This window comes from Hemicordylus capensis, chromosome 5 (assembly GCF_027244095.1).
Source record: "Hemicordylus capensis ecotype Gifberg chromosome 5, rHemCap1.1.pri, whole genome shotgun sequence".
Classification (NCBI taxonomy): Eukaryota; Metazoa; Chordata; class Lepidosauria; order Squamata; family Cordylidae; genus Hemicordylus; species Hemicordylus capensis.
In genome coordinates this window covers 167,348,095-167,367,263 of record NC_069661.1, presented here as the reverse complement: position 1 = coordinate 167,367,263, position 19,169 = coordinate 167,348,095, and the positions used below count along the sequence as shown (strand labels likewise).

The window sequence follows — 19,169 nt, the reverse complement described above, 5'->3', positions numbered from 1 at the left end:
CAAAAGGCAAGGTTTGCCTCACTAATCTTTTGGAGTTCTTTGAGAGTGTCAACAGCATGTGGACAAAAGTGATCCAATTGACATCATATATTTGGACTTCCAAAAAGCATTTGACAAAGTTCTCCACCAAAGGCTCTTGGGTAAACTTAGCAGTCATGGGATAATGGGACAGGTTCATGTGTGGATTGGTAACTGGTTGAAGGACAAGAAACAGAGGGTAGGAATAAATCGAGTTTTCACAATGGAAAGAAAAAAGAAGTGGGGTCACCAGTGCTCTTTAACTTGTTCATTAAGTGATCTAGAAGTTGGGGTAGGCAGCGAAGCTGATGGTGGATGCAGAAGTACAACTGGTAAAGCTATATCCCATATACTGTACTACATTTTGAAAGTAAAACTAATTCAAGATTGTAATTTTTAGTACTTTATGTCCAATCAATCTTTGGGCTCAGATGACACATCTCGGCATATTGGAAGCTGGAATGCTTGTGCAGGGATTGGAGGGGAGCCTGCTTCAACCTCAGGTGCTGTCATACGTTTGAACCTGCCCTGTAATTCAACCTATAATTTGTATTAATTATATTTTATTGATACCAGTTGGAAATGATAGCTTGTCTCGATACTTTGCCTCCTCCCTAAAGCTCTCCTTTCTGCAAGAGGTCCTAAAAGACCCCTCATTAAAGGTGTGTCTGTTACAGCCATTTCTCCTGCATAATTTGTCTCGGGAACAGATGGTACCATTTCCGCATCATCTTGGGAAGAGTCATTTATTAGGGCTCCACTTCTGCCTCTTGTTCCTGTGAAGTGAGCATATTCCTCCAGAAGTCTGGATAGATGTCCCAAAAATATAAAGCTTGCCACTTGCAAGGCAGGGCAGGGCAGGGCAGGGCAAGGCTTGGTGCTTGCAAGCAACATTGTTTACAGCTGGGTGGCCCACTATTGCAAATGAAGAGACAAAAGTCCCACCGTGCTGTAAACTATTTATTAGAGCCAAACGCATTTCGGCTGAAGGCTTCTTCAAAGGCAAAGTCTTATCCAATGTAATCCTGTTTAAAAAACTTTTCTTCAAAAACAAGAAACAACATCTTGGGCTACCCAAGTTGATGGAGCACTAGCTGCTATCTTACTAATAGCTGTTCTTCTGCTACTCTTTACTTATGGCGATCACACACATACAAAAAGCAGCACATTAAGAAAATTTCAGCAAGCTTAATCCCCATGCAGCGGGGTGTGTGGGGGGGAGGAGCCGGCACAAAAACAGCCTGCAAGTCAGGTTTAACAAGAAAGATGTGAATGGCAAACAGATTAGATATCTATTTTTGAAGTGTAAACAACTATTCCTGTCTGCTTGACCTAAAGCAGCCATCTAGTTTATTTCCTGAACCCAATAAAGAAACTGCTGTTAACTCTTATCCTGGACTTCCAGCAATACCTTCCATTTTTACAAAAATAGGCTAGAAGCTTGGTATTGTACAGCAGGACTGAAAACTCTCAGTTTGAGAGAGTGCTGATCAGTTTGAGGAGTAAATCCTTGCACAATTCCTAGTTCTTCAAATCCACTCAACAAAATGTTGCCTAAACCACTAGGGGAGATCAAAGCAAACACCCCTACTCAAATAATGCTGGCAAGCAGAGCCAAGATGAAGAGAGCCATGGGGTATATCCCAGATGTATCAATGAGGTGGTGGTGACACACATTCCTCCTAGGTGGAAATCACACATGGGATATCATTTTCTACTGGGGTCCTGGGACTTATAGTACCCCTTTCCCAAGGAAATGTTATTTTGCCTTGAGGAAGTGGCATAACCAACATGACAGTATAAGCAAGGAGGAACAGAGCTGAGAGCCTGCTGCCCCACTGGTAAATGTGGAGAAAGAGTTTAGACACAATCAAAATCCTCTTTGATCAGCAGGGAGATTTCCTGAGGACAGCATTTCGGTCTGGGCAACAACAGCATTTGAGCAAGAACACCCTCTTGTTTACTGGTTTATGTTATAAGCAGTAATTTTCCCTTTCCGCATACAAGTCAGGGCAGGAGAATTTCTCCACTGACTAGTATGGAGGAAGTAGAAGGATCTGCACTGATTACTATTGATGAAATTGCTCTACTTGCAATCATTGTACATCCAGGCTCAACTACCACAATAGACTGTAGGTGGGGCTCCCTTTAAAGACGGTTCAGAATAGGGATGTGCATGGAACCAGTGGGGGCTGGTTTGAAGGCAGGGGGGTCACCTTGAAGGGTGGGGGAGGGTATACTTACCCCCCCCCCCACACACACAGTCACGTTTCTCCCACCGGCGCTCTCTTAAAAACCGGTCCAGCGGGGCAGCATACCTCTCTGCTGCCCCATTCCTTCCTTGGTCTGGAAGTAACCGGAAGTACCCCACAGCGAACGATTGTGACGTGCGTGCCCAACATGCACACATCCGACATGCACAGGGTACTTCTGGTCAATTCTGAACCAAGAAGGGAACAGGGCGGCAGGGAGGTATGCTGCCGCCCCGCTGGACCGGTTTTTAAGAGCGAGCGCCAGTGGGGAAAATGCGGCGGTGTGTGTGTGTGTGTGTGTGTGTGTGTGTGTGAGTTCATCCTCCCCCTGCCCTTCAAGGTGTCCCCCCCCACCTTCAAACCACCAGCTGTTCGAACCTGTTCGGAAGCCCGTAAAAGGGCCTCCGAACAGGTTCGTGTACCTCCCTAGTTCAGAAGCTCCAATTAATGTTCTTGGCAGCAAGAACATTGATTGGAGCACATTACCCCTGTTTTCCCTCAGCTCTGCTGGTTACCAATGTGCTTCCAAGCCCAATTCATAGGTATACTCAAGGTAACTGGATCCTATGTTTAGAGCTTTAGAGAGTAAAGTCATCATTTTGGCTTCTAAAGCCTTGAACAGCTTGGGACCAGTTACCTTGAGTTTCACCTGCTACCATATGAATTTGACTGGTCCTTAAAATTGACAATGGAGGATCTGGGTCATCACTGACAAAGTTGTGCTTAGTAGTTATCAGGTGTAGGGCCTTCTTAGTGGCAGCACCATACATATGGAACTCCCTCCCAAGGAAGGTTAGGATGGCTCCCTCCTTTGCTGCCATGTTAATAAGTCTATAAATAACTTGTCTGCTTTGTGGCAGTAGCAGGGATTCTCTTATTGATTTTCTTCCCAACTGTGCCTCTGTTGGCAATCGCAGATTCAGCAACTTTAAGTAGGAATAATATTCCAAGAGGTCAGCTGCTACCACTTGCCATCTTACAGCCCTCTGGGACATATTTCTGAAGTCATAAATTTATCCCATACTTTTAGAGGGAGAAGAGAGCAGCAAAAATCGCTACCACCTTCATGGGTGTTTGGCTGCTCAACAATACACTAAGCTGAACTCCAGTGCAGACTCTTCCACAGACGCAACTGCTGTTATGTACTTGTAACCCTGCTCAGAATGCTAACCAATGTCCTTAAAAATAATTGGCTCTATTGTTTCTTTATAGAGATATTAATAATAGAACAATATCAACAATATTAGCAATAGACTAACAGAGAACTTAGAAAATAATCCCCCCCCCGCAATTCTGATCTAGATAATTCAGACTGCAGGAAACCTATCTAATTTCAGTTAATAAATGTAACCATTTATTCACTACAGTGCCAATTTTACTTACTTTCAACTGGCAAAATATCAGACATGCCTAGATACCTCAGGCTGCAGCAGCTTACAGATCAATCTCCATCATTACAATATTTGTAATTGTTTGGTATATTTATCCCATTTAGAAGTATATGTTTTAGCTGTATTTTTTAAAAAAGAAAATCTTATCTGTGTTGTACATATCATTTTGTGCTTACAAACAGTAAAGTTTAAATATGATACAAAGGTAAGCATTGTATATATTTCACCCCCCATGCAAATTTCCATTTTATTTTCTAAAAAATAAAATAACCAAAGTTTCCCCCCACTCCGATGGCTTCAAAATGTCTAGAAATTTTACATTTTGATTTGTACTATAACTGCAGAATTCCAAACTTTAAAAAACTAAATCAACTTCAATTTTTAAGATTTGTTTTTAATACACACAACCTAAAGTAATTTTAATTTAAGTATTTCTACTCTGCCTTTCTAGAAGAAATGTTCAAAGTGGTTGTTCAACTCATTCATCATATGGTCCAGATAAATGAAGCTAAAAAAAATCACTGTCACAAGATAAAGAAAAATTGAAGTTGTACAGAGACAGCTGTAGAACTTTATTTCATGCATGCTTAAGCGTGATCTTTAAGAATGAAACAATTGGTGTGGAAAAGTTACTTGGCCCCCAACTGGGCCTGTATGCCTTCTTGTACTCCTGCATGTATTTCCTGATTGCCCTCTTCATTAGGAGAACTGGCACAGGAAGGCGCATCATTTGGTATTAGAGTACTGAATGGCTCCGCTTCAGTTGTAACGCTTTCCACTGCTGTAAGCATGTCCCACTTGCACACTGGGCATGTCTGGTGCTTTAGAAGCCAAGGGTCAACACATCCTTTGTGGAAAAGATGTCTGCAATTCAAAACCCGTACTACATCTTTAGACCTATATATTTCCAAACACACTGCACAGTTATCTCCATTTGATCCAACTTCCCTGTCATCTTCTTTCAATGTGCGAAGTTCAAGTTGATTAATGGCCTTATTAATACTAGGTGTCTGCTGACCTCTCTGTCCTGGATTCCTTGCTCTTCTCAGCCTTCTAGCACAGTAAAAGGTGCAATATGCTACAGCAATTGATGCAAAAATGAAAATTGTACCCATATAGTGAGTCAGCCATGGGTAATAGTGCTTCCCTACTTCAATTGTTACTAGCACCTGGATGCCATTCTGAGTCAAATGCAAGAGGTCCATGCCTTTTAGGTTGCCGATCATAACCGCTACAATATCTTCTGCTCCAAAATTAAACATGGGAAAGACGTTGTTTCCTGTACCTGGAACATTATAAACGATCACACCAATAGCTCCCTTTTCTGCAGCCACATTAATTTTTTTGATAAAGGAACATTGTCCTCTCATGATGAGAGCTATCCAGCTGTCAAAATTTACTGACTTATCAAAATCTGTCATGGAGCTGCATGCATTTTGATGTGGTTCTTTGGGAGGTACCAGAACTCCAGACACCTTCTTCAAAGGAGAGGCTTTGGCGAAGATTCCATTTTCTGAGATCTCCCACACAGTCTGATTTCCTACCTGAAAGGAGATGTTGAGATTGGCTATCCAAAAGGCGTTAGCCCGTGAGCAGTGTATGCTGAGGACAAGATAAATGCCAAGGTGCAGAAAGCAAAAAGATGTTATCCCTCCTCTTTCCATGACAGTCCCATACAAGTTCATTTTGGCCCCAACAACCAGTCTCTGAATCGGTAATGTAAAACAAAACAAAAATTGTCAGCATGCCAGTGGAACGATATGGAATGATATTAAAAACCCATTTAAAAAACTGAAGAGTTAAAAAGCTCAAGAGGTTATCTGCATTTGGGTGCCTAGATAAGACTTTCTTGCAGACAGTATCAGAAAGAAAACATGATGGCTTTGCCTCCAGTGAAGTAGTTCATTGTTAAGTAATGAAATTGTGACATCATGCACAACTCTGCCAATTGGCACTGACTTAGTAAGTTGCCTACAACTTAAGATCATAGTGGGTCAGCATCCAAATATAGTTACTTCTGAGGAAGCAAGATGAGCACGTAAGTCCCACTGAGTTCAATGGGACTGACTCCCTAGTAAGTGTGTATAGGATTGCAGTCTTAATAATTTTCTCTGTATTCGCTGATCCAGAATTAAACTACCACACAGTATGCAAATTAATCTATGCACTCTTTTGGGTATCTTATTTTTAATCTGCTTTTCTGCAATGTTGCCCCAAAGTAGTTTTCAAAAGTTTGAGAACAGCAATAGATATGCAGACAACAACAAATACTAAGAACAAGAATAGCATATTTTAAAATACAGGTCAGAAGCAGAACAAGACAGAGAGAGTTCTCTGTTCGGACCAGATGCAAAACATGGTGAAGGGCCATGTTCTACGTGAAATACCAAGAGAGGGAATGAGGCAGCTCGAACTTCCCAAACAAGGGCCCAGATGAAGCAATGGAAAAGGTTCTGTGTGCTCACCATCCATGGAGCAGAACCTTCCCTGAAGATCTTTACAAAATTAGGCAAAATTATATGGGTATATAACTGGCTGAAGGTTTTGGTATATATGCGTGCTGTGCCACCCCCCACGCCCAATGAACAGTCTGAGGGTACAAGATGCTACATTGCTAAAGTTCAGGAACAAACTAGATATAAAGTTAAATGTGTCCTAATAAAACATGGAGCTTATTTCTCATCTTAAAATAACAGCTGTGTGGGGACCTGATCCATATCAGGACTATAGCACAGAGGTTTTGAGTGTTTAACTCTTTTTGATGGAAAAACAGCATGGAAGTATGATTCCTCATAGTAGCTTGTGTGTATGGGGGCGGGGGGGGGGTTGACCAGAAACAGCACAGAAGTAAATACCTCCTGCACAGTTGGCATTTTAAAGTGGAAAAGTCCCAAATTAGACCATGACACATTTAACATAAGGTTTGGTATAGTCCCAGCAGGGATTCAAACTGGCAATCTTCTGCTTGTTAGTCAAGTATTGCCCCTGCTGCACACCACTTAAGGTGGTGAAAACAAAGTACGGTTATCATAAATATTATACAACTCCCCCCCCCCCCCCCCGAAAAGATTTTTATCTTTGAAAGACATGGAGTTCATGTGCTCAACTTCCACCAAGTCATCTGACCATATGGTGAGATCTCTATGGTTCTCTTTCATGATTTATGTTATGAGTGCATTCTCTAAAAAAATGTAAAGATGTAAAAATATAAAGATGCAACTGTCTTTTCAAGAATAACATAGTGGATAAAATATTGGACTTGGATTGAGACCTGTGCTAGAATCCTAGCTTAGCCATAAAGCACATTCACTGTTGCCTTGGATAAGTCATTACCTATCAACCTGTCACAGGGTTGCTGGGTATAAAATGGAATAACCCAATGGATGCCCTCTTGAGCTCCTTGGAGGAAGGGCAAGAGAAAAATGTGATAAGAAAAATAAAATTTCATGAAAGAAGTGCATGTATCTCTTCCATCATATGGAGACATATGTAAATCAGAATAAATTCAGAGATGGGGGTGGGGTGGGGAAGAATATATTACACATTGCCTCGTCAGTAGGAATGTGTCACTGAGCCCCTGGTGGTGCAGTGGTAAAACTGCCGCCCTGTAACCAGAAGGTTACAAGTTCGATCCTGACCAGGGGCTCAAGGTTGACTCAGCCTTCCATCCTTCCGAGGTCAGTAAAATGAGTACCCAGAATGTTGGGGGCAATATGCTTAAAATCATTGTAAACCGCTTAGAGAGCTCCGGCTATAGAGCGGTATATAAATGTAAGTGCTATTGCTATTGCTATTGCTATTGCTATCTCCCACTGAGAAATGTTCTGGTTTTATTACAACCCTTTTGATAGCTGTAGAATTCAGTGGATGTTTTGCCATAAAAAACACATTCAAATCCCACTCTGAATTTCACTTTAGGCCAAATCCAAAGATAAAGTAAGATGTGCAGAACACCCATGCTCACCCAAATTCACACAAATTCCTCTTATCAAACTTAAAACTTTGTTCAGCATTCCTTTTACATTTCATCTAACAAAGGGTTTTGTTGACTTCTCTGACTTTTGCTTTAGATGGAATCTCAGTGGCAATTTTATGTGAAATGGCATCTTTTATTGGACTAGCTATTTGTTTCAAAGTCTGAACACTTTCAAAATACATGCTACTAGGAGTATCAAACATAATCAAAAATAGAACTGTGCAGTGAACATGGTTTTTCTTTGAAATTCTAACCACTCTCTTGGCATTCTAACATAAGCATAGCAGCTTCAGAACAGAGTGAAAAGGAGTAGCCATATACTTGTAGTTCCTTCTCCTCATTCTCCATCTACATACCTTAGATAAGATGGAAAAGATTTTCTGTTGTGCATGTGTGTGGAGGTGTGTGATTTTCAGTGATCTTCCCTTCCCTTTGCAGTCATCTATGCCTCCCAAAACCATGTCCTTGAAGGAAGGCTACAGGCGGCTGGAGAAGGAAGGGGAGGATCGCTAAAATCACACACACAAGGGGAAATCAGGACACATCAATACAGGATTAGTCTGAATGTCATTTGCTCTGAGCAATTATCCTAGATATTACCCTAGTAAGATTACCCCTTATTTCTCCCCGTTTGTATTTCTCTCCACAAAACCAACAAAATGGCCCACCCAACTTGTCTGAATAGAGTGGCAAATTTAGTGGGTCATTTTATCTCAGCCTAAGTTAAACTGAAATGTATTGGTATCCTAGTTAAATTAGTTGCCGAGTGATTTCTAAACAGTTGCTCTCTAAGATCAAGTTCTTCAAAGGCTATTTTGATGACATAATATGAGCTAATCTTGTGCTTATGAATTTCTTAACCTTCAAAGGTTAAGTAAAGAAAACAGAATATGTTCTTCCAAATGTAGGAAGCTCCATTCAGAGACTGAATTTCTTGAACTTACCAAGATACAAGCCAAAAGTCTACCAATGACTGCAAATGTCCATTTTAAAAAAGGGGGGGGGAAAGAACCAATTTAAAGTTCCTGACCATATATTTAGGATTCAAATTAATGTTCATGGCTCACAAGCACCACCGAAATAAATTGTTATTCAGCAAAAACAATCTTATATATATGATTCTTGAAGTGAAGTGGAATTAACAGTCTTGTAAACCTCTCTCAACACAACTGTAACCCCTGCTAACTGAGCAAAGAGAAACCTTTTAAAGTAGTGATTTAGAAGGGGGAGAGCAACTGGCCCTATCAAACCCCAGCACAGCTTCCTTCCAGTGGCTGCTGCTGGTATCTGCCTTATGTTTCTTATTAGATTGTAAGCCTTTTGGGGATAAGGGACTGCCTTATTTATGTATTTATTTTTCTATGTAAACCGGTGAGAACTTTGGTTCAAGAGTGGTATATAAATATTCATAGTAGCAGTAGTAGAAAAAGAACTGGAGATAGCATAGATGTAAGAGAGGAGAGCTGGTCTTGTGGTAGCAAGCATGACTTGTTCTTTTAGCTAAGCAGGATCTGCCCTGGTTGCATTTGAATGGGAGACCACATGTGAGCACTGTAAGATATTCCCCTCGGGGATGGAGCCGCTACTTGAGGAAGAGCAGAAGGTTGCAAGTTCCCTCCCTGGCTTCTCCAAGATAGGGCTGAGAGAGACTCCTGCCTGCAACCTTGGAGAAGCTGCTGCCAGTCTGTGAAGACAATACTGAGCTAGCTAGACAAATGGTCTGACTCAGTATATGGCAGCTTCCTATGTTCCTATGTAAATAGGGCAGATCACACACTTCAGCCACCAGCGAACGATGTTTCTATGTGGAAGACATGCCTACGGCACATATTCAAATCCACACTACCCCTTTCAGCTTGTATAAGCACACCATACACGTCTCCCCAGCTAGATCAGCTTCACCCTTTTAAAATATATACAGCTCAAGTGAATGAACCATTTCCTAGAGTTCCATCTTTGAGCCAAGACACAAAGGAAGGAAAACCCAAGCAGCAATCGGCCCAAAGTACAGTATAAAATAAGCTACAGATGTCAAAATGAAAGACTAGGCACACAGATCTTCCAAGAAGTATTTTGTGGTTTCCATGGTGATTACCACAGTTGCCTTCCTAAATCAAGAATTAGATGTGTTTTCCTTTCAGACTGAGAACCATTATGGCCATAGTTTTCCCTTCATCCCCATAAGTCAAAATAACCTTTTTTTCCCTGGACATGGACACTTGTAGATGACACCAGTAGCACTCTTCCCTCCAGCTGCCTTTATTTTATCTAAAAGTGCAACCTCTACTTGCAATGAAGTCTATCCAGGCATTCCCCTTAGGGTGGTATATTAAAGCTGGTCTCTAGGCTACTGGAATTTTTAGGTTTCCTCTCTGGTACCACCAACACCCCCAACATTTTCTCTAAAGGAAGGTTATCTTCCAACAAAGCTAAGAGGTATGCCTCTGACATGGCCCCTTCCCTGAGTGAAATGATAGAAACGGACCTGTAGCTCAGAAACAAGGCAAACCAAACATTAAGGAAAGGCTTAGGCACCAGTTTTAAGCACTTCTTCCTTTCTTCCACAGTTATGACGCTTCACTCAAACGTCTGACTTTTGCAAGTGTTAAAAATAAGAATATAAGAAAGGTTTACATGATAAAACTACCAGTTATCAATAATATTTTTTAAAAAGATTTGGAGAACTGACATTTCTTTCTTTCCACAAGCATTCTGTTCACCAGCAAGGTACTACACACTAATGTACACAGGCCTGAAAATATAATGGCATAGGCCCATGTAATTCAGTGTCTGGCAAATGTTGAAGTGCTTCCTCACTGCTCAGAATATTTACCTCAAGAATCTGGAACAGAGATGCAGCCATTGTGACATAAGAATGGACTCCAATGACATTTGTTCTCCCTCAGCTCACAGAAGAAATACACAAGAGAGGAACCAGAAAGTTTCAGATATAGAGAGTATAAAATAAGTACTTTCCATTGTCCAAATGTCTGATGGGTCAAGTGGCGTTCTTTATAAAGGAGGTCCAGCTGTGTGTGGAGATGCAGGCTCCTCTTTGATCCCTTGGCCACTTAGTTTTTCTGTGTTTGACTAGTTATATTGAGGAAGTAGAATATTCAATCACCTTTTTCTAATGATAGTGTGCGGTTTGTATTGTATTCCCAACACAGTGTTAATTGTGTTGGGATGGGATCGTTGTAGCACCTTCCCATTATCTTTTTGTAAAGGGTTGTATATTTTATGATCTTTTTGCTTTCCTACTCACATTATATATACACTAAATAAAAGACAGTAAGTCCTATTGTTTCCCTTCTCAAAAATGCTTGCCCAGCATGACCAGTTTATATCAGCTACTTGGAATAAATGCTATCTGGTCCTGGAAATGCATTAATGTTAAGTTTTTCAAGACTTAGAACATCCTCTCCCATCACCTCAAACTGGCCCAGTTCTTCAGCCTCCAAGCCTGAGAAGCTTGGTGGAGACACTGAGAAATTAAGGTTCCAAATCAAAGGTTCATTTGATTTAGGGAGATTCCCTGGTTTATAATACACTTCTACCTCAGTTATCAAATACTCTGGGGAAAATATATCACCGGGGGTTAAGATTTTTCTACAATGTTATGGAACATCTTTGGAGCAGAGAGTATTAATCAAAACTGGAAACCACAAATTGCATTCCATCCATGGGCTAGTGTCTCCACCTTAATTTCTCAGTGTCTCCACCAAGCTTCTCAGGCTTGGAGGCTGAAGAACTGGGCCAGTTTGAGGTGATGAGAGTGAATGTTCTAAGTCTTGAAAAACTAAAAATAAATTGCCAGGACCAGATAGCATTCATTCAAGAGTTCTGAAGGAACTCAAATGTGAAACTGCTGATTTCCTAGCAAATAAATGTAACTTGTCCCTATAATCAAGGCTCTGTACCAGAGGACTGGAAAGTAGCTAATGTAAATCCGATCTTCAAAAAGGGATCCAGGAAATTACAGGCTGGTGGTTAGCTTAACTTCTGTGCTGGGTCAGTTGATGGAAAGTATACGCAAGGACAAAATTGTTAAACATATAGAACAGACCTTGCTGAAGGAGCACCAGCATGGCTTCTGCAAGGGCAAGTCTTGCCTCACTAAACTTTTGGAGTTCTTTGAAAGTGTCGATAGACAACAAAGTGGGCGACAAAATGGCAAATGCGGTTCAGTGTAAGCAAGTGTAAAGTGATGCATATCGAAGCAAAAAACGCCAACTTCACATATATTCTGATGGGGTCTGAGCTGTCAGTGGCTGACCAGGAGAGAGAACTTAGGGTTGTGGTGGACAGCTAGTTGAAAGTGTTGACTCAGAGTGTAGCAGCTGTGAAAAAGGCAAATTGCATGCTAGTGATCATTAGGAAGGGGACTGAAAACAATAATTCTAATATTATAATGCCAATTTATGGCATCTATTCATGTCATAATGCAAATCTATGGTGCAGCCACATCTGGAGTAGTGCATGCAGTTCTGGTCACCCTATCTTAAGGAGGACATCGTAGAACTGGAAAAGGTACAGAAATAGGCAACCAAGATGATAAGAAAACTGGAGTAGCGTCCCCATTTTATTTATTTTATTTTTTATTTAACGTATGTATATCCCAGTCAAAACTTATGTCTCTGGCCAGGATACAATAAAATGAGGCAAGGCTACAGCATCTGGGGCTTTTTAGTTTGGAAAAAGGAGACTACAGGGAACAATGATAGAGGTGTATGAAATTATGCATGGAGTAAGGAGAGTAGACACAGAGAGAAATGTCTCCCTTTCTCACAACACTAGAACCAGGGGTAATTAAACCGAAGGCCGGGAATTTTAGGACCAACAAAAGGAAGTTTTTTTTTTTTTTTTTACACAGCATGTAATTAATCTATGGAATTCTCTGTCACAGGATGTGGTGATGAACACTAGCATGGATGGTGTTAAAAGGGGCTTAGACAAATTCACAGAGGATAGGACTATCACTGGCTACAAGTCATGGCTATTGGCAACCTCCAGCCTCAGCGGCAAATGCCTCTAAATACCAGTTGCAGGGAAGCAACAGCAGGAGAGAGGGCATGCCCTCACCTCCTGCCTGTGGGCTTTCTCAGAGGCACCTGGTGGGCCCCTGTATGAAACAGGATGCTGTACTGGATGGACTTTGGGCAAGATCCAGCAGGGCTGTTATGTTCTTAATATTTTGCCAACTTTCTTTCAAGCAGTCTTGATTTTGTATTGCCTTATTACTCAGCTAATAGTCTGGCAATTAAAATCAAAGGCATACACACATATACAGTGAGGGAAATAAGTATTTGATCCCCTGCTGATTTTGTCTGTTTGCCCTCTGACACAGAAATGACCAGGCTATAATTGGAATGGTAGGTTTATTGTAGCTGTGAGAGACAGAATAACAACAAACAAACCCTCAAAAGCATAGTGCCCAAAAGTCAGCGATGAATTTGCATTGTAGTGAGGGAAATAAGTATTCGATCCCCTATCAACCAGCAAGATTTCAGGCTCCCAGGTGTCTTTTCACTATATGCAGGTAACGAGCTGAGATGAGGAACACCCTCTGTAAGGGAGTGCTCCTAATCCCAGCTTGTTACAGTACCTGTATAAAAGACACCTGTCCATAGAAGCAAGCAATCACTCAGCTTCCAAACTCACCACCATGCCCAAGACCAAAGAGCTGTCGAAGGATGTCAGGGACAAGGTTGTAGACCTGCACAAGGCTGGACTGGGCTACAAGACTATCGCCAAGCAGCTTGGTGAGAAGGTGACTACAGTTGGCACGATAACTCGCAAATGGAAGAAACACAAAACAACTGTCAATCTCCCTCTGTCTGGGGCTCCATGCAAGATCTCACCTCGTGGAGTTGCAATGACCATGAGAACGGTGACAAAGCAGCCCAGAACTACACGGGGGGAACTTGTCAATGATCTCAGGGCAGCTGGAACCATAGTCACCAAGAAAACAATTGGTAACACACTACGCCGTGAAGGACTGAAATCTTGCAGTGCCCGCAAGGTCCCCCTACTCAAGGCAGCACATGTACAGGCCCGTCTGCAGTTTGCCAATGCACATCTGAATGATCCAGAGGAGAACTGGGCGAAAGTGTTGTGGTCAGATGAGACCAAAATCGAGCTCTTTGGCATCAACTCAACTCGCCGTGTGTGGAGGAGGAGGAATGCTGCCTATGAGCCCAAGAACACCATCCCCACCGTCAAACATGGAGGTGGACACATTATGCTTTGGGGGTGTTTTTCTGCTAAGGGGACAGGACACCTTCACCGCATCGAAGGGACGATGGACGGGACCATGTACCGTCAGATCTTGGGTGAGCACCTCCTTCCCTCAGCCAGGGCATTGAGAATGGGTCGTGGATGGGTATTCCAGCATGACAATGACCCAAAACACACAGCCAAGGCAACAAAGGAGTGGCTCAAGAAGAAGCACATGAAGGTCCTGGAGTGGCCCAGCCAGTCTCCAGACCTTAATCCCATAGAAAATCTGTGGAGGGAGCTGAAGGTTTGGGTTGCTAAACATCAGCCTCGAAACCTTTCTGACTTGGAGAGGATCTGCAAAGAGGAGTGGGACAACATCCCTCCTGGGTTGTGTGCAAACCTGGTGGCTAACTACAAGAAACGTCTGACCTCTGTGATTGCCAACAAGGGTTTGCCACCAAGTACTAAGACATCTTTTGTGAAGGGATCAAATACTTATTTCCCTCACTACAATGCAAATCCATCGCTGACTTTTGGGCACTGGGCTTTTGAGGGTTTGTTTGTTGTTATTCCGTCTCTCACAGCTACAATAAACCTACCATTCCAATTATAGCCTGGTCATTTCTGTGTCAGAGGGCAAACGGACAAAATCAGCAGGGGATCAAATACTTATTTCCCTCACTGTATACACACACACACTGTGTGTGTGTGTGTGTGATTATTTTACCTTGAATAATTAAACAAAACTGCCAAACAGATGAACTGCTATACCTACCTATGCATTGAATAAATATTCTTAATTAAAAATATTAAGAACACTATTTCACATCCCATATAAAACATATTTTATGCACAGAAGGTTATTTCAACTTCGTAAAAAATAAGAACTGATTTTTTTTGCCATAGGGACAAATTAAAAGAAAGATGTCATGAAAGTGTATAGCAAAAATACCCATGACATTGTGGCATTGAAATTATATTTATTGTGTAGAAATTTTCACAAATGTTTACTTCATAAGATATATGATGCAGACTAAGAAAGTGAGGTCATATGTACACTGACAGAATGTAGCAGAGAATAAACCAATTCGAGAAGGTGAAAAGACAGATATGTATTCCAATAACTGGTATATCAAACAATAATCCAAAGATTTGTTGAAGCAAACATCCATATTAGAACTACATTTTGAAATTCATGTTATGCTAATTTTTAAATCATGTCTACATATTGAAAGAAATGATGCCATTCCGATGACAACGGTGACAGTATCAAGCAACTTTTAATGTGGAAGATTGCTTTCAGTCAGCATTCTAGTCAATGACACTGGCACCATTCACAGTGAGCAAGGCACCTTGGTTTGAGTCTTCTGTAACCATGGTGATGAGAAGGAGACAAATAGGAATAGTAGAATGAATCTTCTTTTTAGTGATTGCTTTCCATGAAATCGTCTGGTGGAATAAGGTTTCTTGAAAAAGGAAGGCAAAAGTACTTATAAGCGGAAACCTCCAAGTGGGAATCAAGAATGTCCTGCTAGGTAAAGAATGGGAAAGTATGGATTTATTAAAACATTCAGAAGAGAAGATGTGGTAGAAGCCTCTGATGGTCCTGGATCAGCTCAGATTGTACATGGGGAGTTTATTCATTCAGAACAAGTCCATCAATGGCTTCTTGCCACTATGACAATATGCTATCTCCAGATTCAGAGACAATATGCCTCGGAATGCCAGTTGCTGGAGAGCAGTGTCACATATTGCCTTCATTTTCTGCTTGCAGGCTGAGACACGAGGATGCCGACTAGATAGGGTTTTGATCTGATCCAGAAGGGCTTTTCTTATGTCATAAGAACATAAGAACAGCCCTGCTGGATCAGGCCCAAGGCCCATCTAGTCCAGCATCCTGTTTCACACAGTGGCCCACCAGATGCCACTGGAAGCCTACAGGCAGGAGTTGAGGAATGCCCTCTCTCCTGCTGTTACTCCCCTGCAACTGGTACTCAGAGGGATCCTGCCCCTGAGGCTGGAGGTGGTCTATAGCCCTCAGACTAGTAGCTGTTGATAGACCTCTCCTTCATGTAATTATCCAAACCCCTCTTAAAGCCATTCAGGTTGTTGGCTGTCACCACACCTTATGGCAGAGAATTCCATAAGCTGATTATGCATTGTATGAAAAGGTACTTCCGTTCATTGGTCCTAAATTTCTTGGCAATCAATTTCATGGGATGACCCTGGGTTCTAGTGTTATGTGATAAGGAGAAAAATTTCCTCTCTATCCACTTTCTCCACACCATGCATGATTTTATAGACCTCTATCATGTTTCCCCGCAGTCATCTTTTTTCTAAACTAAAAAGCCCCAAGTGTTGAAGCCTTGCCTCATAAGGAAGGTGTTCTAGACCCCTGATCATGTTGGTTGCCCTCTTCTGCCTTTTTCCAGTTCTACAATGTTTTTCCTTAGATGTGATGACCAGAATTATACACAGTACTCCAAATGTGGCCGCACCATAGTTTTGTATAAGGGCATTATAATGTTAGCAGCTTTATTTTCAATCCCCTTCCTAATGATGTCTAGCATGGAATTGGCCTTTTTCACAGCTGCCGCACATTGAATTGACACTTTCAATGAGCTGCCCACCATGACACCAAGATCCCTCTCCTGGTCAGTCACTGACAGCTCAGATCCCAAATGGTTTGTGAGGCAAGATTTACCTTTGCAGAAGCCATGCTGGTTCTCCTCCAGCAGGACTGTTCTTCTATGTGTTTTACAATTTTTGCAAGGAGGTCGGCAATTTCACATTTGAGTTCTTTAAGGATAGATGGATGCCATCAGGCCCTGGCGACTTGCCAGTTTTTAATTTTTCCAGACAGTTTTGAACATTATCTTGTCACTTCTATCTGACTCATTTCTTTACCCTCCGTCCTCAAAAAATCTGGTTCAGGAACAGGTATATGCTCAGTATCCTCTGCCATGAAGACAGATGCAAAAAACACATTTAGTTTCTCTGCAACCTCCATATTCTCCTTAATAATCCCTTTCACTCCCCCATTATCTAACTGTCCAACTGCCTCCCTGGCAGGTTTCCTTAATCCTCTTGATGCTTTTAGCTAAATGTTCCTCAAACTCTCTTTTCACCTCCCTTATTGTCACCTTGCATTTCTTGTGCCAGAGTCTGTGTTCCTTTCTGTTCTCTTCATTTGGGCAGGCCTTCTAATTTCGGAAGGAAGTCTTCTTCTTCTTTATGATTTCCTTGACTTTACCTGTTAACCATGCTGGCATCCTCCTGGACTTAGTAAACTGCCCAGAGACTAAATTTTGGGAGGTATTAAAATATATTAAATAAATAAATTAGTTGTATCTTTCCTCCTTTTTGGTATACATTCTAACTGGGCTTCTAGTATTGTAGTTCTGAGTAAACGCCATGCATTCTGGAGCCAAGTGACTCTCCTGATTTTCTCTTTCAGTTTTCTTTTCACCATACTCCTCATTTTGGAGATGTTTCCTCTTCTGAAATGCAAAGTGTCTGTGTTAGACTTCTTTGGTGATTCTCTCCCCGCATGTATGCTGAATTTAATCGTACTATGGTCACTTTTCCCTAAAGGGTCAATGACACTGACATCATGCACCAGGTCCTGGGTGCCACTCAGGACTGAGTCCAAGGTCGCCTTCTCTCTGGTTGGTTCCATGACCAATTGTTCTAGGGCACTGTAAATGTGTAAGTAATTGAAATCACCCATTATTATTGCCTTGCCTCTCCTTGACGCCTCCCTGATTTCCTTCTGCAACTCCCCATCACTGTCAACATTTTGATCCAGAGGGCAATACCATGTCCCTAGTAGCACATTTCCATTCAGACCTTGTATTGTCATCCACAGAGTTTCTGTGGAGGACTCCAGTCCTCCTATGTCCTTAACTACTTGTTTGAATCACATTGGAGTTAGTATCTGGAATTTCCAACCTGAACACGATCAAAATAAAGATGTACTTAGAAATTAGGTGAAGCTCAACTCAGGCTGAAAACAACATATAGTGAACAGAAAAAAGTCAAAATGACATTTTGTTAAAAATTAAAAAGACATATTCAACAACACAATTCTGCTTGTCAAATTTGTTATTTATTAAAGTATTAAAATAACCCCTGCTAATTGAGCAAAGAGGCACCTTTTAAAATTGTGATTCTCTCTTATATAGTTGGGGGAGAACAACTGGGTCAATTCACCGCCAGCATGGTATCCCACCAGTGGCTGTTGCTGGTTTCTACCCTGCATGTCTTTTATTTAGACTGTAAGCATTTTTGGGACAGGGAACCCCCACCAACCCCTGCCCACCCTCAAAGTTCACTTTGAGAACTTCTGTTGCTAAGTGGTTTTTCGATATTCCTCCCCACCTTACAATTCTACCAGTTCTTGTACACAAATTTTCAGAATATTTCCTCAAAATAGTGCTTTGCCGCTGAGAAGTCACTTTTCTCTACATCCACTATTTTCTTGCTCAGAAAATGCCAGCATGTCAACTGCAATAAATGAGTGCCCCATGGACTGATTACCCATACCTATTGGTGATCAGAACCAGAACTCCCCCCCCCCAAACTACTACACAAAGATGCCCAGGTGATTGTATGGACTTTTAGAAACATTTTAACAAGCTTAACTCTTTCACCCTGTAGCCCTCAAGCACAGAAACTCTCATGGAACCATGAAGAGATAATGGTGTATACCAGCACAGCTACTTCTTCTGTCATAGCAATTTCCAGCTATGCAAAGTTCAATTTTATGAACTTTTAATAAAAGGTATCTGAATGCTATGTGCACTCTCATCTCCAGTGGGCAATCTCCCTTTACAGTGAACATTAGTATATCTGTTGGGTAGCAAGGTAGTCTCCTATCTCCAACATATTATATGGAGACAAGGTACTGCACTGCTGATGCCTGTTTGGGACCTAGCAAGGGTAAGAAGTAAGGGTAAAGTCCAGTGGGTTTAGAATAATCTGGAAAGGCCCTTTGAATGTAGCTATGACAAACATTATGTAGAATTAAATTTGAATGTATTGATATCCTAATTTATATTCCACTGGCATCCATACAGTTGCTAACAAAACCATTACAGAATTATTTAAAAACAGTTCTTGTCAAAGACCAAATACTTCATAGGCTGTTCAAGTGACATAAATTGAGTTAATCTTATGCTTACTAACTTTTTAACTAGAAGTAGAAGCTTTCAACAGAGTCTCAAGAGAAAACAGAATACTTTGCTATTGTCTATATAAAAGTCTTCCAGAATTAGAAGGCTGTTTTAACACAGACCATTTATCCACACATCC

The 19,169-nt window shown here is 41.4% G+C and overlaps 2 protein-coding genes across 30 annotated transcripts in view; both read right to left on the bottom strand.

Moving 5' to 3' along the window:
• Positions 1–19,169, bottom strand: part of CADPS2 (calcium dependent secretion activator 2) — a 522,314-nt gene that overhangs the window by 350,506 nt on the left and 152,639 nt on the right. The window contains exon 1 of one of the 29 annotated variants that reach the window (XM_053251815.1): positions 10,327–10,449. The exons of the other annotated variants lie outside the window; for them this stretch is intronic. The gene's annotated coding sequence lies outside the window, so the exon portion shown is untranslated. Of the gene's footprint in view, positions 1–10,326; positions 10,450–19,169 lie in introns of those variants that run through there. 29 annotated transcript variants of the gene reach the window in all.
• On the bottom strand, positions 4,035–5,528 carry RNF148 (ring finger protein 148). Its single transcript, XM_053251817.1, has one exon. The coding sequence runs from the start codon at positions 5,344–5,346 to the stop codon at positions 4,291–4,293; it is 1,056 nt and encodes a 351-aa protein (XP_053107792.1). The 5' UTR covers positions 5,347–5,528; the 3' UTR covers positions 4,035–4,290.